Source organism: Pocillopora verrucosa, chromosome 11 (assembly GCF_036669915.1).
Source record: "Pocillopora verrucosa isolate sample1 chromosome 11, ASM3666991v2, whole genome shotgun sequence".
NCBI classification, from domain to species: domain Eukaryota; kingdom Metazoa; phylum Cnidaria; class Anthozoa; order Scleractinia; family Pocilloporidae; genus Pocillopora; species Pocillopora verrucosa.
The window spans coordinates 8,738,629-8,759,384 of NC_089322.1; the positions used below are offsets into that span (position 1 = coordinate 8,738,629).

A 20,756-nucleotide genomic window follows, 5' to 3' on the forward strand; every position below is an offset into this window, starting at 1 on the left:
CCGAGAACATTTTCCTTTTTGTAAACTTTTTCTCCTAAAGAACAATTGGATTTAATTCTCTGAACTGGCATGAAACATGCTTGGCCAAACAGATCAAATAAGTTACACCAGATTTCCACTGGCACTCCATGTGAAAAACGTTCCGGATGAACTGAGTACCAATTCACTCTTGCAAAGTAAAACATGTATTGCTGCTCTGGCAAATAAGATTCTGCTATTTTAACCTTAATATGGTGACGAGAAAATGAAAGAACTTGTCCTGGCCTGACATCATTACATCCACTGCTACAGATAAAAGCCTTCTGTGGTATGAATATATCACAAATAAAAAGGAAAACTACTTAAAAAAGCGGAGTGAATTGGCAGCTACAGCTGATATCTTCAAGTAAAATGTGTGACAAAGAGAAGAAGGTTCAGATATTCCAAACTTGTTTGTATGATACCACGACTGAAGGCAATTAACCTAATTTTCCTTTATGACCTGCCCAGTTTGCTGGAACAAATGAATTCTTTATGGTCTGGCTTTGCGATAATCTATATACTACAGATCCAACTTTGAGCGATTTAAATTCTGCTATGGTGTGTGGCATTTCAAGAAAAGCACCCTCGCCAATTCCTAAGAGTTCTTTATATATTGACTCTAGTGCAGTTAAATCATCAGTGTCTAATGTTTCATCTCTAAATGTTGACATTTCAACTATATCATCACTTGCAGTCCAATCACACAAATGCAAGTCTTTGATGAATATCTCCCTCTGCTGTTGAAGACTGAGGCACTGTTTAATCGGACTAATTAACTGTGTGAGCCCTCAAAAAACTCCAAGAAAGTCTCCACAAACATTTTTGGGTACTCAAAGTCCTTAACTTTGGTTTGTGATAAAATGGTTGCAATTTACTTTTAGCTACACATTATATTGCAACAGGGAGAATGAGCCACCAAACCAAGAAGTTGCCAGAAAACTTCTTAAAGAAGTTCAAAAAGTTGAGCACATAAAGAATGACACACTCTGCATGGAGAGGTGGATATTTGGTATATTTCCCAAATGCTGTTAATGTTACTAGGCAATTTTTGGTCACAGTGGATCCAGTAGAGCGAAGCAGTAATTAATGGATGTTCTTGATTTAGATGGGATGTTTTCTTCTAGAAGCCCTGCTATGTTCCTTAAGTTCAACTGCAAAACTTCTTTTACACTTGAGGATGGTGTAGAGTATGATTTTTTAAACTTTAATGTTTGAGCCTAGAACATTTTTGAGTATTTTTGTGATGTTTATCAAAATTAAGGAAACAGCTCGAAATGTTGAACTGGATGATACATGTAAAAGCTTCTTTTACAACTGCCTGTTTGAGTCCCAATATAATCATCCAAATTTCACATATATGCATTTCAACATTTTCCAAATTTTCTCATTTTATTGACCAAAATGAAGCAGATTGTATTTGTTTGCCTAGAGTTAGACATACAATTTTGTTGATATTGTAGTAAGAGTGCATTTTTTTTCGCTGATACTTTTGATTTTTTTTTTTAAATGTTAGATTTCAAGATTTTCTGTGTTGTGAATATTTGTAAAAATTGTACAGTTAAGAATTGATGTAACTAGATGAAGGCTTGAAAAAAATTTATGTTAAAGCTCTTATTACTTGCGTCACATACGGGAGGGAATGATTTAGCGACTGGTAGAACTTCTTCAAAATCGTTTTAGAGCAAGGGAGCCTGGAGTTAAGGAAATTATGAGCGAGAGAAGTAAATGTAAATATAGATTTCCAAATGCTTGACACTGTAAAACGCCGATGATTAAAGGCATACATGCCTTTTTCCGCACGATAATCGAACGGCAAATACGAGAAAATGCGTGGGATTAACCGCATTCGGGTGGTGAACCGCCGATAACAACGCGTTTTCTCAACGCAAACAGCTGCAGACGCTAGAAAACATTGTATTTCAATATGTTAACCAACCCGTGAACGTTGGACGACACGTGGTTTTCAAGCGTTATCTACGCATTTACTGTCCTAGAAAATGGAAGAAAACGCATTGTCTTCAACGGAAAACGTCTGTGAAAACAATTTTTTGTGACTGGGAAAACACCAGTAAGCAACGGAATACAAACTGTTTTTCCGTCTGTTAACCGGACGCTTAACACTAGGAAAAAAATCGTTTTCGTAGAGTTAACTGTGTTACACAAATCGGCTCTTCGGAAAGGTGAGAGGTTCGGCCACTTCAGTCAAGTCACGTGGTGTCCTCAATCACCTTCAGTCGTTCTTGTTCCTATTTTGTGCGGAATTTCTTTTTTACGCAAGAAATGTAGAAGAGTAAAGTGGCGATTTCATGCTGCGTTATAATATTAATTTTATTACTTTACAAGCCGTATGAGAAGCCGGAGTTACTAATTCAAATACAAACTTTCTCACGACAGTTGTTCTGAAAACCCTATTTATAATTTAATTGATAAATAAGTGCAATCTCCTAACGTTTAAATTTCGTCCAAATAGTAAAAACCATGCACAAAACCATGATCGGTTTGTTTTCATTGCAAAGATTTAACAAGGATATTAAAATCCGTTGCAGAACTATAACAGAAACGAACAACAGCGGAAACGTCCTGACTTAAATATGACGGAAACATTACTTGACATTTCCGTTCCGGAAATACAATAGAAACTTGATAGAATCGCCAAGACTTGTTATAACACGTTTCCAAAAGACGTAAATGTAGCGGAAACATGAAGCTCTGTTTCCGTCACATTTAAGAAATGCGGAAACGTGGGATTTCGTCCTGTGGGTGTTTCTTAGTTAATCGCAAAGTTTGTTATGCCTCCTAAAGTAAATAAGAGAAGAGGATTCCAGAATTTTGTATGCAGTGCAAGACAATTGAATGTTATTGTTAATTTGTTGCGAACACGCCTGAAGCTGCTACGTCTTAATTTAGCCCCAAGAAAACAATGAAGTAAGCTTTGAAGATTATTTTCTAAACAAAACTACATCGGCACAAATCGGGTCTTCGGAATGGTGGGAGATTCGGTTCACTTCAGTCAAGTCACGTAGGGTCCTCAATCGCCTTCAGTCCTTTGTTTGTTCTCGTTTCTATTTTGTGTTTCTTAATTAATTGCAAAGTTTGTTATGTCTCCTAAAGTAAATGAGAGAAGTGGATTCCAGAATTTTATATGCCGTGCAAAGTGTTACCTGTCACCTAACTGAATGGGTTCGACACATTTTAAACGACGCTATTGCCTAATCGATCGAAGGGTATGTTAGAGAGAGAATTCCTAATTCTTTATTATTATTCAGCTCGCGATCGACTTTTTCATTATTAAACAGCTGTGCACAGCTCATAAAGTGCCAATTTTTCGATGCAAACACCCTGCACACTTTTGAGTTTCATCGGCGGAAGATTATAAAGAACCTGAGGAGGCTTTTAAGAAAGTTACTGGAGATAAGGTAGGCTTTGAAGACTATTTTCTTAACAACTTGCTCTTAAATTATTTCAATGTTTCTAAATTAAAACGGAGTTCACCCTAAATTTTAAGGGGAAGTGACGGTAAGGTGAGTTTCTGATAAGGACGGGTTGTCCAATTAATTGGGTCGATTCATCTGAGGCTGTGTGAATTATGAAAATAACTTAAAACTTCACTCAACATCGAAGGAAAATCCAATTTTTTTATGCGCAGATCAAAGCCTTCTGTGGCATGAACATATCACAAATAAAAAGGAAAACTACTTAAAGAAGCGGAGTGAATTGGCTGCTACAGCTGATATCTTCAGGCGATCGAAGTAAAATGTGTGACAAAGAGAAGTAGGTTCAGATATTCCAAACCTGTTTGTATGATACCACGACTGAAGGCAATTAATGAGAACCGTTTTGTGTCAAATCCGTTTGATATGCTGTGCTTAAGAATTTTTGTTCATGGTTAGCGTGCGTATATCGAGTTATGGATGCACGCGGAAAGTTTGGAGAGCACAAAAAATGCGTAAGAGTAGCTCGAGAAAACTAATCAGTAAATGAAAAAGAGGCGCTGATATCTGGCGTGAAGATCCTGGTGAAGTGGAAAGACAAATTATTCGAACTTTTCTGCGGACCAATTCTGAACTATGATAGAAACGTGATTACAAGAATAATATTCATGATTATGATGATATCGATCACTATGGAACCAGTCATGATTACAAAATAGCTACAGTAATGATAACAAAACAAGCGAAATAGAAACAAAAAGACAAAGGAACATCTTTGAAGTGTTGGTGTTTTATTTCCAACGGTAGTTAACAATTATACATCCCATCTGAATAAATTGTCAGTCTTCACTGGTGTATTCAAGAGAAATAGTGACTAATACATAGCGGGCACAGACACAGGATTTCTCTTCGACTGTTCGGCTCGATGTCTCAAGAGTTCGCGCTGAGCTCGCTGTGCTTACTTGTAAGACGTCGAGTTGAACAGGAGAAGAGAAATTCTGAATCTACCGGCGACCATTATTATTTTGTTTATCATCTAAACACAGTAGGTCTTTACGGCAAGTAAAGTCGACTTTGTTAACGACTGAAAAAAATAGGATCCACCATTTAAGAAAAAAGTCGTAAATTGCATCGTCGATAAGGCTACAGATGAGAGAAAGCGATGAATCATTACAAAAACAAGTAATGGGCGTAAATTTCAATTCACATAATTCTCTCTCTGGGAACCTTTGAACCATACCAAATGAGCTGTCATTCATCTAAATGATCTAAGACATATCTGATTGGTTCATGCATGTCATGTTTGTATGAAATGTATTGCGGTGCGTTGTTGAAGGGTAAAAGGCTATGTGGCATGTCTCGCATCTTTCTGAGAAAGAGTGGAAAGTAGCCTGTGAATTCGAAAAAGATATATTTCTGTAATAAGCGCTCGATTCCATGCGACACGACAAAATGACCAAAAGCATGGAAAGACGTTTTCCGAGCAGGAATTGAAAAATGAAACACGATGATATTCTACACTGGAGCTCTTCTTTGATGTTGGAGGGTTATGTAACTTGCCACTTTTTTTGTTCTTACTACATTTTGACGTCCTCTGTTATCCACTACTGAACAGACACACGGCAACTTGGAATCTATTTCTTTTATATAATAAAGAATTAAAATATACGGAAAAAAAAGAGTTTTAATGATGACGTCATCTATACGTCTATCCTCCAATAGATCATAAGTGAGAACCAATCAGAATGCGTGCATAACTGAGCTTATCATATAAACTCTCATAGAGCACGCTCTTACACCTAATGACACCACGCGTGATATCCGAACTTTGATATAATGTGAATTAAAACAAGTACTAGTTTGGGCTTCGAGTTATAATATGAATAGCTAAATATCAAACTATTTACTAATAAAAATCATATTTATTTATCATTTCAACTGCACAAAAAAAAATGGGATACACTCTTGTGTTTTTCCTTGACGTTATTCCTTTTGCCGTGATGTTTTTTTTTCTTTTGCCGTGACAATTGTGGGCCACCCCATATATTATATAGTAAAAAACAAAGAATAAAAACCCGTCGGTTTCATACTTGTGAAGAAAGATTTTTTTTTTCTTTTTTTTTCAGATGGCACGGTAACGAATCTTACAATCTGATTGGTTTTTTACCCGGTCAGTATTTTCCTATTCTGCCCACGGGCAACGGTAACTTTTTCGTGAGTCGCCGAGTACATCCCTTCATTCGTTGATATTTTCATAAATATATTTCGCTTTACCGGCTGGGCAGTATTTTTGAGCAAAGACGTCGGTCACTACCTCAAGCTGATAAATAACTTATGAATCCTCTCATTTCTCTCTCTCAAGTCACTTTGCTTGACTGAAAAATGTTCGTTTCAGAATGATGACTTTTTGTATAAGCAATAGTGTCATTACGTTGGTTGACAGGCGGCCTAAAAACCGTCTGCAATTAATTTTAATCGTTCACAAAAAGTACCTAGAGAGTTAAAACGTGAGATATTTGGCTACAGTTGAACTAGTCGATGGAACCTTCATTCATTCAATATCTGAATTTTCTCAAACAATTTGTTCGTAGTGAAAAGGCGAGCGAAGTTTTAATTTCAGTTCTGCAACAAATATACGCTCTCGGTAAGTTTTTTCAAGTCCGTTCAATTTGGACATTTGTACCGTAAATTGTAAAACAGAAACTTAAGGAATTCAACGAGAAAAGGCTGCTTTAAATCCCCTTGTGTCCCGTTGGAGTGTATCATCCGAATTCAGTTTTTGCGGAGGAAAACTAGTTTCGTTGTTTTTCAAAAATGTACTTGCGCTTTTTTCTTTTCTTTTCTTGCGCGCTCTCTAATTGACAGGTGTCAGATTGTGACAGATACTTGTCTGATAATGTTTCAAAGTTTTATTTGGAAGCCTTTTAAATTACCTTTATTATTAAGCAAATGAAAATGTTCTCTCTAATTTGCGTCACCTGTATTTTAACTACCATTTACTCATTCAAAAACTGTTCAGGTTAAGGAAGATCTTGCTGTATTTACAGCCCAAAATCATTCGTGTTCTTTCGGAATGGATTTCGTTAAGTGTAAAAAAAATAAATAAATAAATAAATATATGTTATTTGCCGGCTGGGAGGTCCGTATGGTGAAAAACTGTGACCGAGGAGGCCGTAGGCCGAGGGCAGCATTTTCAAGACCGAGGTCACAGTTTTTCACCATACGGACCGACCCTTAGCCGGTAAATAACATATTTATTGTTTTTAAACTTGACGAAATTCTTTCCGAAAGAACCCGAATGATTTATGGCCGTAAATACGGCAAGATCTTCCATAAACTGAACAATTTTTGAGTGAGTAAATGGTAGTTAAAATAGAGGTGATGCAAATTTAAGAGAGATGCCTCAGCGAAACATTTTCATTTCCGTAACGATAAAGGTGATTTAAAAGGCTTCCAAACAAACTTTGAAACATTATTTTTACAAGTATCTGTCACAATCTTACACCTGTCAATGAGAGAGCGCGCAAGAAAAAAAAAGCGTAGGAACGTTTGAAAACAAACAGAACTAGTTTGGCAAGGACTGTCACGACAATGTTTTCTTCAAAATCAGTTAATGATCTAACGGAAAGTATTATTCACTCTCATCGACCATTCATTCATGTACGAAGATTTACCTCTGTTCATCAAGTAAACGGCCAGGAAAGTAATTGTGAGTAAATTCAATTTTTTTATTTTGAAGTTGTGAGAGATTGCTTGTTTGTTTGCTATAATGGCGTGTCTAACTCTGATCTTTCCTTCACAAAAACTAAATTCGAACGGCACACTCCAACGAGACACAAGGGAATGTAATGCGGCCTTTTCTCAAAAAATTCCTTCAATTTCTGTTGTGCAATTTAAGGTACAAATGTCCAAATTGAACGGAATTGGAAAGACTCACCAGGAGCGTATATTTGTTGTAGAACTTAAATTAAAACTTCGCTCGCTCTTTCATTATGAACAAATTGCTCGAGAATATTCAGATGTTGAATGAATGAAAGTTCCATCGTTCAGTTTAACTGTAACCAAACACCTCACGTCTTTGTGTCTTTGTGTCTTTATTGTTCAAAAGATAAAATTACATATCTTATGTTACATTAAAAAAAGGATGTAAATAAGCTTAGGTGTATCTAAATAAGATAAGTATATACGTGGAAACAAATACAAAAGTCTAATACAGGAAGTACACTTTTACAAAGCTACATTGTACTTAAAAACAATTCTATTAAAAAATGTATTCTTAAAACGGTTTGTGCGAATAGCGGGCATGACAGGGGATTTATTTCTCAAATTATACCTCGTGATCTTGGTCTCAGGGAAGTAGGCTCTAAGAGGATGGCTCAGGATAGTTGAAACCTTGCGACAAATTTTGTGATCTTGCGTTTTAAGTAAGTCACCTATCACTAATTTCTTAGATATGTAACTACGTTTAAAACAACGATCTAAAAACTGCTGGGCTATAGTTAGCTCTGACTCAGAGGCCCCATGCACAGATAGAGCATAAGTAATATTAGGTAGGACAATGGAATTAAATAAAACATCTACTTCTGCTTGGCTACATCCTTCTTTGCGGAGGCATCTGATAACGTATAAACATTTATTAGCTTTACCTAACTTTTCTTTTAGGTGAGTACTGAATTTGCAGTTCGGCTGAAACGTGAGACCAAGAATGGTTATTGTACTAGTCTGAGGTATGCCAAAAATACTTTTGTAGGCCTCAGCAGTGTGACCTTTTTTATACATAATAAGCTCTTTACATTTAGTAGAATTTGAATTCATTCTATTTTGGCTTGCCCACTGTAAAAACTGATTTATTAAGTCTACAGAGTGATCTTTATAATAATATACCGGAGCAATAATCGTACAGTCATCAGCGTATTTGAAACCAAGTGTCTCGTTCCCTAATTTAATTTCCAGATCGTTAAGAAATATATTGAACAAATAAGGTCCTGAAACACTACCCTGGGTTGTGCCCTTGTTAACTGTTTTCCAATTACAGACATGATTCCCGAAAATAACTCTTTGTTTTCTATCTCGCAAAAAACCTAACCACCAGTTTATGATATACGGGTTAAGTGGTAGACTCTTAAGTTTCTCAGCAAGGAGTTGATGGCTCACAGAGTCAAAGGCCTTACTGAAATCCATCGCGAACATCCGCACTGCCTTGCACTTGGGATCATCAAGAAACTTGCAGATCTTATTCTGTATAAGTAGCAGAGCATCTGTGCAGCTCCCTCCTTCTCTATACGCGAATTGACTATTCAACAGCTGTTCTTCTACCGGCCTTTGGGCGTGAATCTTATAGACTGCCTTTTCCAGGGCTCTTTTCAACTTTCTGGGTACTTTTTGTGAACGATTAAAATTAATTGCAGACGGTTTTTAGGCCGCTTGTCAACCAACGTAATGACACTATTGTTTATACAAATTCATTCTGAAACCAATATTTTTCTGTCAACCAAAGTGATTTGATAGAGAGAAAAGAGAGGATTCATAAGTTATTTATCGGCTTGAGGTAATGACCGACGTGTTTGCTTTAAAATACTGCCCAGCCGGAAAACGAGGTACATTTATGAAAAATGACAACGAAAGTTGGGATGTACTCGGCGACTCACGACAGCGTTACCGTGGCCCGTGGGCAGAGATAGGAAAATACTGACCGGGTAAAGAACCAATCAGATTGCAAGATTCGTTACCTTGCCCTCTAAAAAAAACAATAAAATATGTCATTTACCGGCTAAGGGTCGGTCCGTATGGTGAAAAGCTGTGACTTCGGCCTTGAAAATGCTGCCTTCGACCTACGGGCAGCATTTTCAAGACCTCGGTCACACCATACGGGCCTCCCAGCCAGAAAATAACTTATATGTATTCAGATATCGATCGACTTTTTCCTTATTGAACAGTTGCACACAGCTTACAAAATGCCAATTTTGCCATGCAAACGTCATGTTCGATTCTGAGTTTTATCGCCGGTAGATTATAAAGAAACTGAGGATGCTTTTAAGAAAGTTAATTGAGATAAGGTAGGCTTTGAATATTATTTTCTTAACAAAGTTCATCGGCACAAATTGGCTCTTTGGAAAGATTCGGTTCGGTCACTTTAGTCAAGTCACGTGGTGTCCTCGATCACCTTCAGTCCTTTGTTTGTTCTTGTTCCTATTTTGTGTTTCTTAAGTGATTGCAAAGTTTGCTATGTCTCCTAAAGTAAATGAGAGAAGTGGATTCCAGAATTTCGAAGACGATTATTTTCTTAGCAAATTGCTCTCAAATTATTTCAATGTTTCTAAATTTAAACGTAGTTCACGCTAAATTCTAAGGGGAAGTGACGGTAAGGTGAGTTTCTACATGATAAGGAAGGGTTGTTCAACACACCTGAATTGGGTCGATTCATCTGAGGCTGTGTGAATTATGAAAATAACTAAAAAACCTCACTCAAGATTGAAAGAAATCCATTTTTTTATACGCAGATCAAAGTCTTCTGGCATGAGTATATAAAAAAATAAGAAAGAAAACTACTTGAAAAAGCGGACTGAATCGGCAGCTACAGCTAATATCTTTGGGCGATCGAAGGAAAATGTGTGTCAAAGAGAAATAGGTTCAGATATTCGACACTTGTTTGTATAATACAACGACTGAAGGCAAAAAATGATAGCCGTTTTGTGTCAAATCCGTTTGATATGCTGTACTTGTCATTAGCTTATCTAATTTTCTTTTAGAATACATCTTTTTTTTATTTTTTTTATTTTTTCATTTTTTTCATTTTATTTTTATTTTTTTATACTCCGACGTGCTCCGATGAAAATGTATTACGAGACTTCGGTAATAACAAGGCTCAGTCGGAGAGCATTCATGGATTCCTTATTCTTTTTCCACCTTATTTTTTTTTTGTTCAATTCAAGACTTTTAACATTTGAAATAGTAATAAAAAAAAAAAAAAACGTCTTTCGTGGCAGGAATACATCAGAAATAGAAAAGAAAAACTACTGAACAAACAGAGTAAATTGGCGAGTGCAGCAGATATCTTGAATTGAAAAGAGTTTCAGATAAAGCATATCAGTTTTCGAAACTCGCGCGACTTAAGGCGATAAATGATAATCGTTCCGTAAAAAGTACGTTTTGAATGCTTTTCTTTTCATTAACCTTTTAAAGAAATTTTAAGAAAACATTTTACGACGCCCACAATCGCCTTGGAGATGCGCATCTGCTGGAAAGTAAGAGTGTACAGCCTAATTTTTCTTTCTATTTTAGTTTTTTGATTACCTCTCAATTGCTGAAAAAGAGAAGGGAAAATGACAGAAGAATAGTTCCAATACATCTTGCCAAAAAAAATTTAGAAAGGAGAACAAAAAAGAAACAAAACGCACAAGTAAAAGAAACGCACCAGTACTTAGAACGTTCAAATATGAAAATAACGACGACCGAGACTTGGAGGAAGCCCATAATTTTCAGCTCGATGTCTCACGAGTTCGCGCTAAGCTCGCTGCGCTCTCTCTTGAGACGTCGAGTTGAACAAGAGAAGAGAAATTCTGAATCTACAAGTGACCATAGGTCTTTACCGGCAAGTAAAGTTGACTTTATTAACGAACGAAAAACATAGGATCCACCATCCAAGAAAAAAGTCGTAAATTGCGTCGGCGATAAGGCTAAAGATGAGAAAAGTGTTGTAACATTACAAAAAAAACGTGAGCAATGGGCGAAAATTTTAATTCACATAAGTCTTTCTCTGGGAACCGTACCAAATGGGCTGTCATTCATCTAAATGATCCAAGACATATCTGATTGGTTCACGCGTATCTTGTTTGTCTGAAATATATTGCAGTGCGTCGTCGAAGGGTAACAGGCTATATGACATGTCTGGCATCTCTCTGAGAAAGAGTGTTAAGTAACCTGTGAATTCGAAAAAGTTCTATTTCTGTAATAAGCGGTCAATTCCGTGCGACACGACAAAATAAACAAAAGCATGGAAAGGCGTTTTCCCGTTTTGAGCGGGAATTGAAAAACCAGATAAAATAGTATAAAAATTAATTAAGACCTATCAACTACATTTTTTTTACGGAGGAATAATTATTTCAGTTTGAGTGAGGAATAGGCAAACTTTGGGGGCAGAATGTTAGTTTTCTTTTGCAATAATGAGCCTTTACGAACGGAAAGTTACGAGCTCAATATTCACTGATTCGTGACTCGTAAAAGGTGTTCAAAATCTCTTTGAAACAGTCTAAAGGAGTTTGATGGCTTTCCTTAGCAGCTACAGGAACTAGTTGCCCTGCACGACCTGTAAGGAAACAAAGGACGTCTTCATATCTGAGAGGGGTATTTTAAAAGGACGTAGCTAACATTTACGAAATATACCGAAGGAGGGATGTAAGACCATGGGTAAACTTTGTTGCCTCAAGGAATACCAAAATAAAGTGTAGAGGTTACTTCAGTCTAGTCTCTTTCGCAGTACGCTGTTGTCAAATCATTGTCGAAAATACCTTAATATTTCTCAATTTGGAACAGGAAAAGACTTCTCGGATGGCTTCTTCACCGGAGTGTATAACCTGGATGGTTGTGGGCCTGACTGAATCTGTCACCATAATAGCTCTGAATTCTTTGACAGTGATTGCATTTTGTAGAGATCGTAATCTTCGTAAACGATCCATATACTTGGTGATAAGCTTGGCAGTTGCAGACATGTTATCCGGGGTAATTTCTCCAGGCCAGCTCTTCTATGATGTTGGGGTGATGTGCAACTTCTGGAGGTACAATTCAAAGCATTGGCATAAGATACCAGTGGTCTTATTCTTCTGGTTTCTCGCTTGTTCTTTAACAAATATGACTGTTATTTCTCTAGAACGCTTGAATGCAACTTTTTGGCCTTTCAGACATCGTACGATCAAAAAGTCAGTCTACTGGGCTCTTATAATCGCCATCTGGTTGACAGCATTACTCTTTTCATGTGCGTTAGTAATGACGATTTACTATACAAGTGAATGGGACTATTATATCTTTACTTGGAGTTTATTCATGTCAATTTGTCTTTTGGTCATTTGTGTTTCTTACGTCTTTATTGTTGTCAAGTTTCGCTTTGGAAATCAGCCTCGACACCACGGCGCGGCAAATAGGGAAAGGAAACTAACCTTGACGGTGTTCACCGTGACATCTCTCTCTCTCTCCTATTTTGGCTGCCTTATATTATAACTTTTTTTCTGTATTTTCCCACAAACATTTTAAGTTCATTGTCTGAAATAGTGCTTTTCCGTTTGTACTGTGTTTCATCCTTCTTGCTTTACGCAAACTCTTTCTTAAATCCGATATTGTATACTATGAGAATGCCAGGTTTTAGGCGAGCTCTAAAGATGTTATGTCGCCAACGACCTCAGACAGACAGACAGGTTCAGATTATTCCCCTCCCTGAGATTAACCCACAAATTTGAATTTAAATAGTGTGGGAAAAATAAACTTTCAAAAAGGTTCTGTGAAGGTAGTTTTTAATAGAAAGTTCTCTAAACTCTCCAATCTCTACATCAAATAAAAAAAAGGAAAGGAAAAAAGGAGGAAAATTTAATTAATCAGATTACGTTAAGGATCATTTATTATTAAACTTGATTCCTTTGTACGTTTCATGTGTAGGGTTTCATTTTGCATTTGGTTAATTTGGGTTGGTTTGATTATCTCCATTACTTTAGATCTAGTTCTGCGTCAGTTAAGGTTTAGTTTGCGTCTGTTTAATATGAGTTCACGCTTTTTTTTGTGCGTGATTATGTCAACGCCGTTCTTTACCACTTTGTTTCGCTTTAATCGTTTCTATCACGTTGCCTTGATTCGCCTCACGTTTTGTATAGGTTCGCTGGATTCCGTTTTTGTCAAAGAAATAAATATAAGCACGTTAGACACTGTGATTGCAGTTTTAATCAGATTGTGCAATTCAACATTATGATATTATATAAATATCCTAAAGTTAAATTGCATTTCTTCCATAATGTTCTCGATATATTTCCAATGGATTTGACAAGGAGAATTTGTTAAACAGTCAAGGGTTCTTAAGTTGATGATCATTTCCTTTATTCTCGTGACCTTTTTGTTTTATTCAGGGGTGATACTGTAAGGAGAAATTAGATGTAAGTCAATCTTAGAGTTCAAAGGGTTAACAGCTAAAGTATTTGTAGATGAGCCAAGTGACCGCTCTTTATCAATTTGAATATACACAACACCAGAAAAAGGGATGTGATAAGCTAAGTTATTTATTTATCTTAATTAGTAATGGTACTAGGACTGAGTGGAGTCCATCTCGGTCTGCAATCATACTTTGTTACCAAGAATATGATTACAGACCGAATAGGACTCCACGAAGTTTCATAACCAATTAATTATAAAAAATTACAATTTGCGAGAAGAGAAGTATAGCCAAGTTTTATGAGGAAAGAGAAAATTTTCATTAAAGACTGACAAAGGAATTAGTGTTTCTATGGTGATTGAAACCGAGATTATAATCGGTTGATTTATACTACAACTTTGGATGTAATTGGCTTATTGAATTGTCCCAGAACAAACTGTCTGATAACAACTTGGCAAGTAAATTAATGGAAAAAGTGAGTTTTTGAAAACAATCATAATCGAGGAAACTGTAGTTTTTATGATTAAGATTGATACTCTCAGCATAAATGCATAATTTAAAGATAATTAACACTGATATATGTATGACATAAAAAAATAGAAAATGGGCAATTTGCTTTAGAAATAAACTGACATAAATAAAAGTCGACGAATAAATATGAAACAGCCTCCATTTTCTCGCGTGAAGGAATACGAATGTCGAGCGTGGGAATGGGATAAAATGGAGGAACAGGGAACGGGGAACGGGGAACAGAGAACAGGGAACGGGGAATAGGGAACGGGGAATGGAACAGGGAATGGGGAACAGAGGAGAGAGAACAGTGAACAGGGAACAGGGAACAGGAGACAGGGAACATGAATCGAACAACAGGAAACAGTAAACAGGGAACAGGGAATGGCAAACAGGGTACAAGGAACAAAGAACAGGAAATAAGGACCAAGGAACAGGCAACAGGCAAAAGAGGAAAGGAGACAAGGAACGGGGAACAGTTTTTAAGTGACGAAGAGTGGAGAACTAGGAAAGGAGAATAAAGAGAGAAATTATGCCCATATCGATATTTTAGTCGATTTTTCGGTTAAAAAAGTGGCCCTTATTAGAGAACAAAACACGGGGCTGAGCTATCACGCCATCTGCCTAATTGTACTATGTCCGATCATTTCAGGCTCTTTTTATGTACATTATTATCATGTAACAATATGATTTCACATGCAATTTGGTGTAATAATCACTTGAAATTTTGTCAAATACCATAAATTACACGAACTGAAACTTGCAGCAGTTGGTTGGTAAGGCAACTCGCGGTTGCCTTACATCCTGTGAAAGTGCTGCGTTACAAAGTTTATTTTTTAAGTTTAAGCTATATACATGCAGGCTTGTACAGTGAAGAATGCACTTGTCTAGATGATTAACGAGGTTTTTTTAATTTATTTATTTTTTTAATTCAAGCGCTAAGTAGCGATGAGTCTCGCAACTCAACACTTCTTCATGGAGCAAAAAGATAATAATTTTTCCCTCTTCGCAGCGATTGTGGTGTTCCACCACTTGGCACGTTTTGCTTTTCAGTTTGCAGACCGCTTTGCAAGTCGTTAGTCTTAGCTGCATGTGGAATGTCACTGAAAGCATTATGAGGCAACAGTGATAGCAAACGGTGGACAGGGAACGGGGAACGTAAAATGAAGAACGGGGAACTTAAAATGAAGAACGGGGAACGTAAAGTGAAGAATGGGGAACGTAAAATGAAGAACGGGAAACGTAGAACTTGGAACGGAGAAAGGAGAGCCAAGGCCTGGCACCGAAAGTACATGGAGAGAAATCGGGTCGTCGGAAAGGTGAGAGGTTCGGACACTTCAGTTAATTCAGGTGGTGTTCTCAGTCACCTAAAATCACTTTTTTATTTTTGTTCTTATTGTGTGTTTCTCCTCAGTCTCTTTTTTCTCCCTTTTTCTTTATTTATTCAATATTTTTTGCAAAGTTTGTTATGTCTTCTAAAGTGCATTAGAGAAGTGGATTCCAGAATTTACGTGTGCGGCCCAAGACATCTGTATGGTGGCCCATTGCTATCATAGGAAAACCAGCTGGAGATGCTTCCTTAATTTAAAAAGAAAGGAGAATAAAGCATACGGATGTGATAAAAAAAATTAAAAAGAAACAACTAAAATTAAAAAAAATAAAAAGAAGAAAAACAAATTGGGCAAAAATATTAAAAATAATAATTAATGACCTATTTGAGCAAAAATGAATAAATAAAAAACAAGCATAAAAATATAATAAAAAAAATAAAAGTAAAATTAAAAAAAAAATAAAAGTAAAAGCAATCCAAAAAAAATTGAATTTAAAATAAAACATTAAAGAAAACAGGAGCTACTGAAGAAATTCAATAAAAAAAAGTAAAGGAAGATTAAAAATTAAAAAATACATAAAAGTTAAAATTAAAGTGAAAAATAATTTAAATAATAAATAAGATAAAAACCTTTAGTACAAATACAAAATAATTTTAAGTTTACTATGATAACGCTGGGCCGAAAGGAACATCACGATATTTGTTTCCAAAATGAAATGTTCGAAAGCAGCCCATTGTTATCATAGCCTGCGACACGTAAGGTCAGTGGACAACCTAGTTCCCAGCTTCCTCTCTCTTTCTCTTCTCTCAAAATGGCGGTCCGCATTCGTTGCTCAGAGTGGGAGAGTGACGAGCAACTGAAGAGCGACCTTGAGCGCTATGTGTTAGCAAACTATTCCAGGCAGGAGATACTGGATTTTGCTAGTCGGGACTTCCCTGAGTATGCCTGGAGTCTGCCTACACTTAGCAGAAGATTGCATTTTTTCGGCATCAAATACGAAACCAACGTTGAAGATGTAAAGAAAGCAATCGAAGAGGAAATGGAGGGTCCAGGGCAGTATTTAGGATATCGAGCAATGCAGAGAAAAATACGAGAGCAACATAAATTGGCTGTCCCTCGCAATCTGGTCCATGATGTTATGGGTATGGTGGACCCCGAAGGACTGACTAGGCGAGAGAATGTTGGTCAAAAAAAACGACAAAGAGGAGCTACTGGAACGTTCACATCATTGGTAAGTTCTCCCACCTTTTTGTGGCAGGTGCCTAAATATGTAAAATTCATTGAAGCATTTCCCCTGATCCCTTAGAGTAAGCCGTTGCAAAGTAGAGTAAATATATGGGATCAAATGACATGTTCTGGCAACCTACCTCGAACCATCCAACTTATCTGCCTGTGCTTTTATCATGAATTTCAAACTAGTGTAACATGTTTTTAGACATCTGGAAAAGACAATTTAAAGGCAACGCAAGTAACTGGGGTATCTGTGTGCTAAAAGCTCTCATTATCTTGCTTGTCCTTTTAAAGATTGCCAAACAAAATCCATATCAGGACATTCTAGTGATAATATATGTTGATCTCAACTTGCTTATGCATGCCTGCCTATAGGTACAAATACTTGACTGATGGTCCAGGTCTTTTTGATTATCCAAAACATGGTGGATTTGGACACAAGCAAACCTGCTTCCCTTCCCCATTTCTTTTCGTCTTTCAGTTTGGTGAGTTCCCATAAATTTTCTGAACTTCCCCAATCCGATCAGCCAAGGATCCCCCTTCTGTAATAGGCTTATGATCATAGTGTCATGTCATAGTAGTTATTTTATTATGTTGTCTTGTATACAGGGAACTAATCACACTCATTCTGGGGATGGCCACGACAAGCTAATGGGTTTCATGAATAGCACTTTTCCTTTAGCTGTTTACGGCTTGCAAGATGCCTTTAGTGGATACATTTTGTATCTGAAATTATGGACCACAAACTCTGACCCTAAGCTTATTGGTCGTTGGTATATGGATCATCTGTACAAAACAAAAGGTAACATTGGTCCTGTATGCAAAATATATACAATGGCAATTGCAGACTGATCATGATACAGTCAAAGCTGAACCATAGTTAACTACGGTTAAGCTCTGCATCCCGGGGAGGGGTACTCCCATATATAAAGCTCATAGGTATGTGCTGCTGTGAAGGGTAGGGTTTTTGAGCAGTTTAGTCTAGGATAGGGTATTAAAAATCAGAGCATTTTGGTCTGGAATAGGGTATCATTTACCGTATAAGCAACTTCCTGTGACAGAAATAAAGTTCCTGGAGACTAGCGAGTCTGGAATAGGGCGGTAATTTTACGCATCTAGTCTAGAAGAGAGTCGCAAAATTTAAACATGATCTAGTATAGGGTAAGGGTCTCAGAGTCCCAGCGACACACCCCTACCCAAAATATCCACCCCCCCCCCCCCCCCCCCCCCCGGGCTCTACATACATGTATGATTTTTTAAGCTTTATTTATTTATTTATTTATTTATTTTATTATCTTTTTTTCATTAAAACAGGCACCTATTGGCATTCATTTTTATTCCTGTCATCCAGAAAGAAATGGATATCTTTAGGGAAACTGTGTGGAATTCACATAGAGTAAGGAGCCAAAAGGATGCTCAGGTGCCTAAAGGGATACCATATCACCTGTACTCGTTCCCTGAGCAATACAATGCAAATGAGTGTGGTAAGGGTATTTTACTGAATATTTGTATGTTTTAGAATAATGTTTGCAGACTGCACAACAAAGCATGTCTTAGAGAGCCAAGTGTTGCATTTCTGAAGAAATCTTAAAATTTATAAATTGTTTTAAGAAAACATGATTTCCTGAGTTTAACAGATGTCTAGAACTTTCCAGGACCAGTGGTCTTTTTCCAGGACTTTCCAGTCCTGGCCAGTCCTTGAAAATAAGAAAATAAAATTCCAGGATTTTTCAGGTTTTCCAGGACCAGTACGAATCCTTTTTTAATTAATGACCCACCACTAAGTATCGATTCAATGAATTCAATGAGAAACAATGTGTAAAAAGCGGGGATGGTTAAATTAATTTATGGACAGCTTGAGAGATTAAATCATCAATATTATACTTCAATAGAGAGAGAGAGGCCAATACAGATATTTTCAGTGCAGACATGTTGATCCACTCACTAACAAGTTATTAAGGCCAGGGTTAATGTTCAAGTGCTCATCAAGTGCAATGTCCTGTATTGTATAGGTTTGCAAGTCACTTTCGAAGCACTGGATGAGGTTGCTTCATTATCAGGTGTCAAGTCAGTTGGAGATGACTACTTACCAAAAACTGTGAGAGAGAGCTGTGAACGAATTATTCCCAATATTGATGGGGTGAAACCAGCCAAGGCAGCAGATGCCTATCTTTTCTTAAAGGAGAAGTACAAAGAGTCATCACCATCAGCATCATCATAAAAGTGCATTTTATTGTAACTTTTTTCCCTTATACCGGTAGTTCAAATGTGTAAAAAACATTGTCCAACAAATGGTCCAAGCACAAAGAACTACAGACTTAGTAACATTCATGGACGTTGTAAAAAATGCCAGTGATAAAAAAAGATTTGTTATCTTAAATGAACTGTTCCATGCCGTGTTCTCCTCCCAGTGGTCTGTGAGAAGCATGAAGTAAGGTTTAAACTAACAACACAACACTTGAAAGGCAGTCACTGAGCTGCTATCTTGATAAAAGGTGGAAGGTGAATTATGCTCCAGTAATCCATTCTCTTACTGACTTAGGTCCATCATCTTACAGTAGGCATTGCATTCATGTTCATTGAGAAAGAATGTGATGCCCACGGATGAATAATTTCCACAGCAGAAATAGTATTCTAAGCTGCTGGCATCCATGATATCATTTGTTGCTATTTCGAGATCATATAAACAGTAGCCAGATCCCTGTATATCAAGTAACATGTGTAGTTGGTTGTATGATTCATAGGTATAGTGAACCAGGCACTCTGCTTTGGCCAACAAATCTTTCAAATCTTTATCTGCATCTTCAGGCAGATCGGCCTTCTTGCCATTATTATTAATCAGTTTGGCAAAGAGGCCTGGAACAAATTCCTCAACTGTCGCTGGTTTCTCGTCTATTGTGGTGTAGTATACATGGTTGTACTGAAAACACTTTCCCATTTCTTGTGGTGCCTGTGACTGGAACTTCTTTGTTAAGTGCCTAGCTACCTCATGCATTTGTACTTGCTTACGGCAATGGCTCTCTATATTAGTTTTTAATTGAGTACTAATTACTTCTTTGGACTTCTCGTTGTACGTTTTGATAACCCAGCGATTTGAAATGTTTTGGCCCGCAGATTTGCCAGTTAGCTTGCAGTGGTAAGCATCACGGAATCCACCTGAGGAAAACTTCTCTGAATCTACTGTACACTCTACCTCTATTGCATCTGTCCATTCTTTGGAGGCAATGTCAAATTGTTCAAAGGTTAGGAGACACTTGTTTTTGGTGACTGGTTTGATGAGCTTCCCAGCATCCGGCAATGAGGCAATGGATACGGATGGAGGAAATTGTGTTGTCACTGAGAACCTTCCATAATCTGCTTTTGGTTTTGGCGCAGATGCCTTTCTCACTGGTGCTGATGATGCATCAGTTATTTTTTGGAATGAGGAGTTATGTGTTGGGTCAGAGCTATTGGAGTCCTCCCCATAATCTTGGCCAACTACAAACCGCACCAGATACACCTACATGTTTGTCAAATAAAAATAACGAAACCGATCAGATTTCATTTGGGTTGGGCATCATATTTAACATATGAAATTCTTGCTACTATCACTGTTAACTAGTTGGTAATGCTATTATAACAATATAAAATGTGAAAATTCTTATCATCAAGGCCCCAAAACTGCCAAACATCAGTGACCTTTACCTTCCTGTTGGCAATTTTTTTACATTTAAGCTAAAGAGTTTATGTACCCGGTATTCGCTGTCTAAATAAATGTATTTCAAAGGTAATATTACAGTTTCAACAAACTTGGAATAACATGAAGAGGACTGAGGGTATGACAGTGTCATAACTGACATTTTTCAAAACTTAAGCTAAGGAGAGTTTGTTCAGACCTCTCATTCAAACTCTTCAAGAATTTGAATCCTGTGTGAAGAACAGAAAACCTGATGTCAACCTAACTTATATTTGTTGTTTTTTTTGTAACATGGTGACAAGTCAATATATCATGCCCTCTTCCCAAAAGAAACATATAGAGATACAGTCAACTCTCATTACAACAGACACCCTCGGGACATCGTTTAGTGTCCGTGATAGTGAGAGTCAGTAATACCAGGAGTCATT

At 37.1% G+C, this 20,756-nt stretch overlaps 1 protein-coding gene and 1 pseudogene across 1 annotated transcript; both read left to right on the forward strand.

Annotated features, from left to right (window-relative positions):
• The first annotated feature begins 3,380 nt into the window (after window positions 1-3,380).
• Window positions 3,381-12,901, forward strand: LOC131798940 (histamine H2 receptor-like; annotated as a pseudogene).
• A 3,332-nt stretch (window positions 12,902-16,233) lies between these two features.
• LOC136284130 (uncharacterized) lies at window positions 16,234-18,127 on the forward strand. Its single transcript, XM_066173956.1, has 3 exons — window positions 16,234-16,653; window positions 17,262-17,454; window positions 17,967-18,127. The coding sequence occupies exons 1-3, from the start codon at window positions 16,234-16,236 to the stop codon at window positions 18,050-18,052; spliced, it is 699 nt and encodes a 232-aa protein (XP_066030053.1). The 3' UTR covers window positions 18,053-18,127.
• Window positions 18,128-20,756: the final 2,629 nt, after the last annotated feature.